The sequence below is a fragment of the Bos mutus genome, chromosome 15, assembly GCF_027580195.1.
Source record: "Bos mutus isolate GX-2022 chromosome 15, NWIPB_WYAK_1.1, whole genome shotgun sequence".
NCBI lineage: Eukaryota > Metazoa > Chordata > Mammalia > Artiodactyla > Bovidae > Bos > Bos mutus.
In genome coordinates this window covers 3,268,828-3,279,858 of record NC_091631.1, presented here as the reverse complement: position 1 = coordinate 3,279,858, position 11,031 = coordinate 3,268,828, and the positions used below count along the sequence as shown (strand labels likewise).

Below are 11,031 nucleotides of genomic sequence, written 5' to 3'. Positions count from 1 at the left end.
TTTCTGTATATTAATTTTATATCCTGCAACTTTTTACTGAATTCTTTGATGAACTAGTAGCTTTCTGGTGGCATCTTTAGGATTTTCTATGTATGCCATCTTCAGACACTGACAGATTTACTTCTTCCTTTCCAATCTGCATTCCTTTTATTTCTTTTTCTTCTCTGATTGCTGTAGCTAGGGCTTCCAAAACTACATTGAATACAAGTAGTCAGAGTGGGCATCTTTGTCTTGTTCCCTACCTTAAAGGCAATTCTTTCAGCTTGCCACCATTGAGAATGATGTTAACAGTGGGGTTTGCATATATGCCCTTTATTATATTGACATATATTCCCTCTATGCCCATTTTCTGGGAAGATTTTATCATAAATAGATGTTTAATTTTATCAAAAGTTTGTCCTGCATCTATTGAGATGATCATATGGTTTTTATTCTTCAGTGTGTTAATGATGCATCGCATTGACTGATTTGTGGATACTGAAAAATATTTGCATCCCTGGGATAAATCCTAGTTGATTATAGTGTATAACTGTGTGTGTGTGTGTGTGCATGCGTGTGTGTGCATGTGTGTGCAGGATCCTTTTACTGTACTGTCGGATTCAGTTTGCTAATATTCTGTTGAGGATTTTTGCATCCATGTTCCTCCATGATATTGGCTTATAATTTTCTTTTTGTATGATATCTTTGTCTGGTTTGGGTATCAGAGTGATGCTGGCCTCATAGAATGAATTCAGAAGTACTCTTTCCTCTGCAAATTTTTGGAATAGTTTGAGAAGGATCGGTGTTAATACTTCTCTAAATGTTGGGTGGCGCGTCCTTTGTCTGAAGGCAAGGGTTGCCTCCACGCTCTTCAGTCCTGGCACCTTGGGATGACAGCCCCCAAACCCTGGGCCACTGTGGTCCCTGCTGCCAAAGTCATTTCTCTGCCAAAGAGAACAGACCCAATCCACTAACAGTGAAGCCTGGGTCTCTCTGTTGTCATCAGAGGCCATTTCATCCACATCATACAGGAAGACCTTTTGAATTTATGGACATATTCCAAGCACAGAAAAAGATTGCCAAATCATCTTGGATGACCTTAAACCTGGCCCAGATTTCCTCAGGGTCTGGAAGAAAAGTTTTCCCCGAGTCTTTTTATAAAGGGGGAAGTCCGAGATTTTTTTTCTGTTCAGTTGGTGCAGCCCCCCACCATCAGGAGAGTGGATGTGCTCACGCGGATTCCCAGCACTGTTTGACTCAGTGCCGGCTTCAGCTGGCTCACCGATAACTTCCCCCGGAAGCCAGCCAGGCTTCCACAGCATCACCAGCCAAGGCGACTCAAAGGCACGACTTCCAGCACAAACACTGACATGGGTCCTTGCAAAGCTCTAAGTTCAGTAACTCTACTGACAAGGTTATCAGAAGTGGCCCCCGGGACCTGGTGCACTCAGCCCTGTATTCCGGCTCTGTGGTTCCGAGGCAGCGGCTTGAAGAGGACCCAGCTGGTTTAACTGAGTCACTACTTAGTGATCTCAGTTCTCATCAGTCCCTGGGCATCTCCTCTGGCACCGGCCTTTGCTTCATCTTTCTGGGCTCTTTGAAAGGCAAGCGATGCATTTGCTTTAAACAAAAAAACAAAAAAAAATCCATTTTCCTCAGTTTCCTCCTGCACTTTCTTTATCCAGCTGTTTAATCATTTAAGCAAACACCCTTTGAGCACTCGCCATGTTGCAAGTCCTGGGAACACAAAGACATGTAAACACAACCCCTGTGACGGGGGAGGTGCCCTCCCAACAGAGGAGACAGGTAAGTACACAGAGCTGTCACACTACAGCCAGGTCGGGGCTCTCCGACAAGCAGATCTCCAGTGCTCAGCAGGCATTCAGTGGGGGAACAGAGGGCTGGCTGAGTAAGGTGGCTCGAGCAGATTTGGGGGAGCCACTTCTGATTATCCTCTGTCCACCAAGGAAGCAGCCTCAGGGAGGCAAGAGACGTGCCACAAAGCTAAATAAGACAGTACAGAGCAACATGGGATGAGATGCCCTCTGGACACAAATACGCCTTTGGCTGACGTCCCCGGGTTTCCAGCTGAATAAGAAAAGGAGCCCTGGACGAGCTTGGAGGTGGGATGGAGTGGCAGACACGGAGACCGCGTGCACTGGAGATGGACACGCTCTTTGAGCCAGAGAACAAGCCCTCTCTGTGACCACTCTGAGGTGCAGCCCAGAGGACGGGCATTTGCCCACGTGGCATCCTGTACCTGCCCTGCAGTGACACTCACCACACTTTCTTACTCACTGCTAAGCTCCAAAAGAGCTGGAGTCACTTGTCTGCTTTTTAGTGCTCTAGCCTTATCTTCCAGCATGTGCCTGGTATATGGAAATAAAAATAGATTTGTTTTAAAAAGCACATGGAACAAAGCACCAGACCCATACTCCTCAAAACTGTCAGGGTCCTCGAACACAAAGCCTGAGAAGCCGTCACAGCCAAGAGGAGCTTCAAGAGACATGAAGACAGAATGCATGAGGCGTAGCACTATTTATGGTAGCCAAGACATGGAAGAAACCCCGGTGTCCATCAACAGATGAATGGATAAAGAATTGTGGTGGATCGATACAGTGGAATATTACTCGGCCATAAAAAAGGAATGGACTCGAGTCTGTCACAGTGAGGTGACTGAACCTAGAGTCTGTCATACAGAGTGAAGTAAGTCAGGAAGAGAAAAGCAAGTATCATATATTAATGCACACGTGTGCAATCTAGAAAAATAATGCCGATGAACCTCCTTGGAAGAGAGGCACAGACACAGAGTGGACAGCTGAGTACAGTGGGAAGGAGAGCGTGGGGTAAACCGAGAGGGCACCGCTGGTCCATACACCGCCATGTGCAAAGCAGAGCTGGTGGGGAGCTGCCGCGCAACACGGGGCTCAGCTCGGGGCTCTGTGATCACCCAGACGGGTGCGGTGGGGGTGGGGCGGGTCCAAGAGGGAGGGGACATGTGTACTCATATAGTTGATTCATTTTGTCGCACAGCAAAAACCAACACCACATTGCAAAGCAATTATCCTCCAAACTAAAAATTTGTAAAATGCAATGAGGTATCCTGGATGGTGTCCTAGGACAGTAGGTAAAAGGTGAGGAAGTCTGAATAAGGTGTGGACCTAATTAATCATTACTGTGCTAATATTGGTTCATGAATTGTGACCAGTGTGTGGCATTAATACAAGTTGCCAATAATACAGGAAATTGGATGTGGAATCTATGGGAACTGTCTGTACTAGCTGAGCAACTTTTCTGTAAATCTAAAACTCTTCTAAAATAAAAAGTTAACAAAAATATGGATAATGATCCTCAAGTACCTTTGTGCCCCCACCCTGCCCAGTAGCCCTTCTTCACTGTTCTGACCCTCTCCACTTGCTGTGACCATCTCCAAAAAAGACCTCTCTTTGCTAAGCCTGGAGCCGTGGAGCATGCCCTTTGCCTAGCAGTGAGAAGCCTGGGTTCCTTTGCCATCATCCCACTGCATGACTTTGTGTAAACCCTTTGCCTTCCGTGGGCCTTAGTTTACACATCTATTCAATGGGTGGGTAAGACTAGAAAGGTCTTTCAAGTTTCTCCATGATGACAAGGATGGCATCTCGTTCACCTCGGTATCCCCAGCTTCTAAGACAGCCCCAGGCACACGGCAGACACTGAATAAAAGTTTGCTGAATAAATAACTCAGTAAACATTGCTTGATATTCTATTAATGCAAACTTCTAAAGTCAGCCCAACATCTCCAAATGTGTTTCCTTTTGGACTTGACTTTAAACTCCCTTTGTGTCTTTCTACAATTGCTAATTGTCACTTTATAAACATTTGAGCAGCAACTGAAAGAGGTCGGGATCCTCAGGCTTTGAACTCCCTGGAGCTCAGACACAGCGGTACCAGCTGAGATGGTGGGGACATTGCATCCAAATTGTGTCACGCCCCATCACCCAGCTTCTAGGGCTGGCCTTTCCAAGGGATCCAGAAACCCCTTCTCAGCCTCTTTCTCCAACAAGCCCAGAGTTGGAAGGCCCAGCACTCCCAGCCCCTGTGTAGGAGACCCAGCAGACCTCTCAGAAGAAGGCAGCTCAGTCACCAAAAGCAGAGAAATCTCTGACCGTGCAAAGTGGTCTAGAGACCTGGGTCATAGTCCCAGCCCCAAGTCTGCTCCTCAGACCCACGCAGAGATCTGGGCAAGTTTTTCTCTGTCTCTGGCTCCCCTGCCAGAGCTGGGGTGGGGGTGGGCACCTTTCTGGTTGCTGGGGGCATGGGCTGCACTCTCTCCTACCTCTTATCTCTGAGTTTTCCTCTGCATAGAGAAGGCTCCCCGTTCACCACCCAGCCTCTGCTCTCTGAAGTCCTCTGGCATGGACTGTCTCCAGTCCGTCACTCACTGTCCCCACCAGCCCTGCAGAACACTTTGCACACTCCCCCTCTCAGAACTCCGCTCTAACTGCTCATCTAGCGGTCTGTCTGCACCGCCGGGAGCCCCGACGGCCTGTTCTCCGTCTGACCCCGTGCCCAGCCCACTGCCTGGGCATCGGTAATAAACAAGGGCTCGTGGGGTAAGTAGATGCCTGAGCGAACGGGCGAAGAAACGTGTGAACACAAAAAACCACCACGAGCTCTACCACCTTGTCACTCTGGAAAGCTCATCTCCAGTCTCCCCGAGAGAGGGTAAGGTTCTGTGACAGCATCTGCAGAACAATAAGCAAACACCGCCAGTGCCTCTGGGTTCCCCTGGTGAGTTTCAGAAGTGGGCAGGCGAGCACAGACCCTCCTCCAGCTCCCTCCCGGCCCCCAGCTCTGCTCCCGGCTGCCCCTCCCTCCGTCTCTGCTCTTTCCCCACTCACTCTCTGTCTCTCCCTCTGTCTCTCCCTCTGTCTCCCTCTGTCTCATCTCTCTCCCTCTGTCTCTCTTCAACTCTGTCTCTCTGTCTCTCTGTATCTCCCCCCGCTCTGTCTCCGTCTCTCTGTCTCTCTCTCTCTCTCTGTATCTCTCTCTCTCCCTTTTCTCTGTCTCTGTCTCTCTCTCTGTATCTCTCTATCTCTCTCTGTATCTCTCTCCCCCTTTCTCTCTGTCTCTCTGTACTCTCTTTGTCTCTCTCTCTGTCTCTCTCCCTTTCTCTCTCTCTCTGTCTCCCTCTCTTTGTCTCTGTCTCTCTGTATCTCTCTCTCTGTCCCTCTCTCTGTCTCTCTCTCTCTCCCTCTCTCTGTCTCTCCCTCTCTCTGTCTCTCTCTCTCTCTGTATCTCTCTCTCTCCCTTTCTGTCTCTGTCTCTCTCTTTGTGTGTCTCTCTCCCTCTCTCTGTGTCTCTGTCTCTCTCTGTGTGTGTCTCTCTCTGTCTCTCTGTCTCTGTCTCTCTGTATCTCTCTGTCTCTCCCTCTCTCTCTGTCTCTCTCTGTCTCTCTCTCTGTCTCTCCCTGTCTCCCTCTGTCTCCCTCTCTCTGTCTCTGTCTCTGTGTATCTCTCTGTCTCTCTGTCTCTGCCTCCCTCTCTCTCTGTCTCTCCCTCTCTCTCTGTCTCTCATGCATTTCCCTCCATTCCCCTCCCAGCCCCAGCCCCCTTCATCGAGGGCTCCCCAGGACTCTCAGATGCCTTAGGATGAGATCTCACGTCCACCCCAGCCCCCTGGCCCTGCCTCATTTGACTTTGGGTGTCTTCACTCTGTCATCAGCAAAGGGAGGCGGCTGGCAGAGGGCCCCAGGAGGGAACGGAGGGGAAGCGCTCCTCTCGGGCTGCTGTGGTGCGTGCTTAAGGGTCACGCTGACAGTATTAGTACCAGAGGTGTTTGTGCAAGGCAGTGACCCCCTCTGGGTGAGATACGTCCCCCGGGGATCACTTCTGCTCCTTCCTCTCAGATCAGTGGCCGCCCAGAGCCCGCTTCCCCCTGCCTCTCTCTAGCTTTGTGTCCCCTAGTGTGGCAGAATCTGTCACACTTTCCCAGTTCTGTCACACAATTTCCCAAACCTGACCACCCTCAGAAACCATCTGAGGGGCTTTTCGTCGCCGTGACCACCTGGGATGATTCCAGGAGCTTCTGACTCCGTCGGTCTGGGGTGACCCTCCGAAACGGGTATTTACAGAACTGGACAGGTTGACTCTGCGTGGAGGACAGGCCTTTGAACTTCTGGTCCAGACTGAATGAATGCTCATGTGACTATGGATTAACGAGTGAGTCAGTAGCGACAGTAAATGAATACAGGGGACAGCTGAATGGATGGACTGCAGTCCACCCTGTGGAAAGGAGGGTTGGCACGTCCCCCAGGCCTGTGCTCTGGGCTCCAGCACATGTACCCACATGCTCCACGCTTCCCAGGCCCAGAAGCTCAGCTGCTGCCCACCTCTCTGTTTTCTTGGTCTTCCCTGACCTCACCCCGTGCCCCCAGTTTCCCATTCGACCCCTTTCTGCCCCCTTTCCTCCCACGGCTCCCCTCAGCCTACTCAGCCCACCTCCCAGCATAACAGTTGCAACCTGGGGGTTCTTTCCTCATTCCAAGGCAGCCGTGTGAGAAAAAGCTTCAGACACAGTAGCTACACACACGCACACACACACACACACATGGAAAGATTTATTTTTCATGAACCACAGTGACTAACAGGGTCAAAAAATAGCACAGACATTCCAAAGAAGGGGCGAGCGGAGCAGCGGCTGCCTCCTCCACCATCTGTCCAAGACCACTGATGGGGCCTCAGAGGAGCCCCTCCTCCCTTCTGGAAGCTTCCTCCAGCCTCGCCTGGATGCTCTGGGGACAGCCCTGGGCTGAGAACGTGAGTCTGTGAAGACCCTGGCTTGAGATGGAAGGAGTGAGCCGAGACCCTTCTGTCCAGCCCGCGCTCTGCCTCTGGAGCTGGCTCCATCCCAGCCAAGGTCAGCACATCCACTGACATCAGGCTGGCTTCTTCCTGCCCCCGCGGCTCCTGTCTTGTCCTTCATGTTCCGTGTCCTCTAAGAACAAAACCCGGAATACACAGGGCGCACCCTGGGTGCACAAAGCCCCACCAGCATGTCCATCCTCCGGCGGTGCGGCGGTCATGTCTGCCCCAGTGCCCGTTCCTAGCCCCCCAGCCCAGCAGGAGAAGCCACGGGGCTCCCATCCTGATGCGGAGGTCAGGAAAAACCCAGCCAGTGCTTTCCACCCCAGGCACCACCCCCCACCCCCACCAGGAAGAGGGCCACAGACCCTGACAAAACAAAGGGTGATGAAGAAAATGCTTATAAATTCAAAACAGGTTGGCAGGCGTGGGAAAGGAGTCAAGGGAACCTCTGAAGCTCTCTCCCATCTCCCTCTTAGAACCAGGGACTGCGGCAGAGGGACCCAGGGTCCAGGACTTCTTTGAGCGTTGCACGCCAGCTGCCTTGAGGAGGGATTCCCTACAGGGAGCCTGGGTGCACACTCACACTTCTCTCTTAACGTGCGGACCAGCCGTCAGAGCCCCCCAAACCAGTGGGGGTGGACTCATTCTAAATTGCCTCCTATGTCCCTTCTTCCCTCAAGGATATTGTGTGAAGAGCAGAAATGTGCAGAGCAGAGGTGTTCATCCAAGTGACCCGGGCGCCCAGCTCTTCAGGTTTCACCCATCCTTGTCTACACACATGCACACACACAAAGCAGGTGTTCCCCACCCCGCCCCCCATCAAAGGGATCCTTGGCACCCACTCAGGCCAGCGCCCAAGAAGAATGTCCTGGGGATGTCGGATGGAGAGACAGGGAAAGGTCGGCCGCTCGCAGGTCTGGAGGAGGTTGGAGAGATGAGGATTTGGGGAGGGGGCCCGAGCAGCCCTTAGACCAAACGCAGACGCCCCCTCTTTCTCCTTTTCCTTTCCCAACTCCCCGCTCATATCATGAAACCAAGGAGCCTGTTGCTACACCAACCCCACTGCCTTCCAGTTCCTGCGGAAAAGAGAGGATGAAGGAAAGGGGCTAAGGACACGTATAGAAAGCGTGTCTAGCTGGTGGGCTGCAAGAAGGGACGCACCCTTCACGCATCGCTCAACCTCCAGGGCCTGAAACACCTGCGAACCAATCCAAGTTGGAGTGAAGCTCTGGAGCTCACAGCTGCAGAGCCAGGAGCTGCAACTTTGCTGACACCCAGCCCATCTCAGCCAGGTCCATTCCCTCCCCTCCCCAGGGCCTCAGGGACAAAGAGCTTGAACCGGGCAGTGTCTGCGAGCTTCAGATGCCTTAACCCTTAGGGGCCCTTCAGAACAAGGAAGTAAAAAGAGAGAGAGACTGAGGGAGAAGGAGGATGAGCCATGGGGGAGGATGTGGGAGCCAAGAGGTAAGGATTCAGAGGAGAAATTGCACTTGGTGGGGGCGAGGAGGGGAACAGAAGGAGGAAAAGGGGGTAAAAACTAAAAGGAACCGGTAAGGGGAGCTGGAGATCCAGGAAAAGGGCTGGGGGAAAATGAACGTTGATGGAGCCTGGACGCACATCAGTTCAGTTCCTCCGTCTTATCCGCACGGAGAGACACTGAGGCTGGGAGCATTTCAGAGACATGCAAGGTCAGTCTCACGGAGACTGAGCGGCGGAGTTCGGGGCTGCGGGCTTCCCTCTCTTACCCTCCAGACCCACAAACCTCTGAAGAAGCACTTCCCAGGGGGGAAGGAGGACAAGACCGATGCGGGGAGCAGGGAGAGGAGTCAAGTGCACCAGAGAAGGGGGCCCCCGCCCCCTCGCCAGCTCCCCGCCCTTCAGAGAGCAAGGGGCCGCGGGCGGGGGACCCCGGCCCTAGTCCACCAGGAGGGTCTCCTGGCTGTAGGGGATGGACTTCTCCGGCATCGGCTCCCCGCCCTTCCCCGCGCCGCCGGGCCCGGGGCCCTGGCTGTGCCCCGACGACGCCGAGGAGGAGGAGCTGGCTGACTTGTCCCCGCCGCCGCCGCCCCGGCCGCCGCCGCCGCCGCCGCCGCCCGCGCGCCAGGCTCCTCCGCAGCCCCGGCGGCCCCAGCAGAGCACCGAGGCGCAGGCCTGGCGGAAGCGGGGGTCGAAGAAGGCGTAGAGGAAGGGGTTGAGGCAGCTGTTGACGTAGCTGATGCACGTGCAGTAGGGGAAGACGTTCATGAGGAAGAGGTCGAAGGCGCAGGGCCAGCGCAGCAGGCTGCCCAGCACGTAGAGGGTCTTGACCAGGTGGTAGGGCAGCCAGCAGAGCGCGAAGGTCAGCACCAGCACGGCGATGATGGCCAGCAGCCGCCGGCGCTTGCGCAGGCCCCGCGCGCGCTCCTTGCCGAAGTGGCCGGCCACCGTGCGGCCGATGCAGAAGTAGCAGGTCAGCATGACCGCGAAGGGCCCCGCGAAGCCCAGCGCGGTGGACGAGACGCCCAGGCCCACCTCCCAGGCCCACTCGGCGTCGGGGCCGGCCACCAGCGAGTAGTCCATGTAGCACTGCACCTTGGTGGCATTCTCCGCCTGCAGCACGGTGCTGGTGGCGCGGAAGACCAGCACGGGCAGGGCGAGCAGGCCGGCCAGCGCCCACAGGCCGGCCGTGGCCACGGCGCCGCCGACCCGCGGCCGCAGCCGGGCGTTGGCCACCGGCCTCACGATGGCCAGGTAGCGGTCCAGGCTGAGGCCGGTGAGGCAGAAGACGCTGGCGTACATGTTGACGAAGATGAGATAGCTGCTGAGCTTGCAGGCGAAGGCCCCGAAGGGCCAGTCGTAGTCCCGATAGGTGTAGGTGGCCCAGAGCGGCAGGGTCACCACGAAGGTGAGGTCAGCCACCGCCAGGCTGGCGATGAAGACGTCGGCCGCCCGCCGCCGGTCGCGGCCGCTACGGAAGATGGTCCAGAGCACCAGCCCGTTGCCCGCCGTGCCCAGGACAAAGACCACCATGTAGATGGCGGGGATGAGGGCGCCGGAGGACTGCCAGTCCTCGTACTCACACTCAGACTGGTTGTCCGCCCCATAGTATCCGTCGTACTCGCCACCTTCTTCCATGCTGGGGTGCACAGAGGTCAGCTGGGGGTCCCCCCGGGGGTACGGGGCTCAGCCAAGCACCCTGAGCTCTGGCTGGCAGCCTTGGGGAGGCAAGCAGGCAGGGCTGGAGGTGTCCAGAGGCAGCGGCGGCTCCCAGGACCCGGGAGGAGGAGGCCTGGCTCCTGCAGGCGTCCCTCCAGCGGCCCCAGCCTCTTCTCAGACACTTCCTCGCGCCCTCGTGAGCCTCTGTCTCCTCCTTGGCTGTTCCTCCCTCCTCCCACCTCCAGACCAGCCCCTCACTTGTGAGGCTTAGGATCCTGAAGTTACAGCCCACTTTTTTTTTTTTTTTTTCTTTTCTTGTCACTGGGCAAGTGGACCAAATTGACCCCTGCCGTGCTGGGCAGGATGTTATCTGTGGTTTGCAGCCTGCTCTGCGCCTGACCCAGCCTCTGTCTCTCTCTGTCTCACTCTCTCTCTGGATTCCTCCGGGTTTTTGCAGAACCTCTCATCAGGCCTCTGCTCCCAACCCCCCCTCCCCCGTTCTCACCCCCTCCCAGCCCCTCTAAATGGGGCAAATTATGCAGGTTGAAAGGCAGCCTGAGCTGGAGCTGGGAGGGTAGGGGGCAGGAGGGTGTGAGATTTCGCAGGATGGTCCGAGCATCTGGCAGGCCCACCTGGCAGGCCAGTCTAGCCCCTCAGGTCCATCTTCCCCCGCTCCCCTCCTGCCCTCCCAGCCCCCACCCAGACCAGACTTCCCCTACCCTCCCCTGCCCATCATTCTCTTTAACACCTCAGCCTTGAGCCTCTCCAGGAGGGTGTTTGTGCTCCACAGACCCAGTGACAGAGAGATATCTGTAGGATCCATCAGCTGTGAGCGGACTGCAGTTTTCAGAGAGCACGGGAAGCGTCAGAGGATGCGGGGGCAGGGTCACAGCAGAAAGAAACCCTGTTTCTTAGGCTGAAGGATGTCTAATCCAGCCATCAGGTCTATGGGAAAACTGAGGCTGAACAAGGTAAAGGTCTTGCCCAAAGACACAGGATAAATTTTCTCTTGGTTTTGTCCCTTTGCTTTTCCTCTGCTCCTAGCATGAAGCAGTGCCTGGCATGTAGTAGG

The 11,031-nt window shown here is 54.9% G+C and overlaps 1 protein-coding gene across 1 annotated transcript; it reads right to left on the bottom strand.

Moving 5' to 3' along the window:
* Positions 1–6,560: 6,560 nt before the first annotated feature.
* APLNR (apelin receptor) lies at positions 6,561–10,203 on the bottom strand. The gene has a single exon (XM_070383323.1). The coding sequence runs from the start codon at positions 9,936–9,938 to the stop codon at positions 8,739–8,741; it is 1,200 nt and encodes a 399-aa protein (XP_070239424.1). The 5' UTR covers positions 9,939–10,203; the 3' UTR covers positions 6,561–8,738.
* Between the last annotated feature and the right edge of the window lie 828 nt (positions 10,204–11,031).

What these genes read in the sequence shown, in the direction of transcription:
- APLNR (XM_070383323.1), bottom strand. Translation starts at nt 9,938, where the DNA reads ATGGAAGAAGGTGGCGAGTACGACGGATACTATGGGGCGGACAACCAG.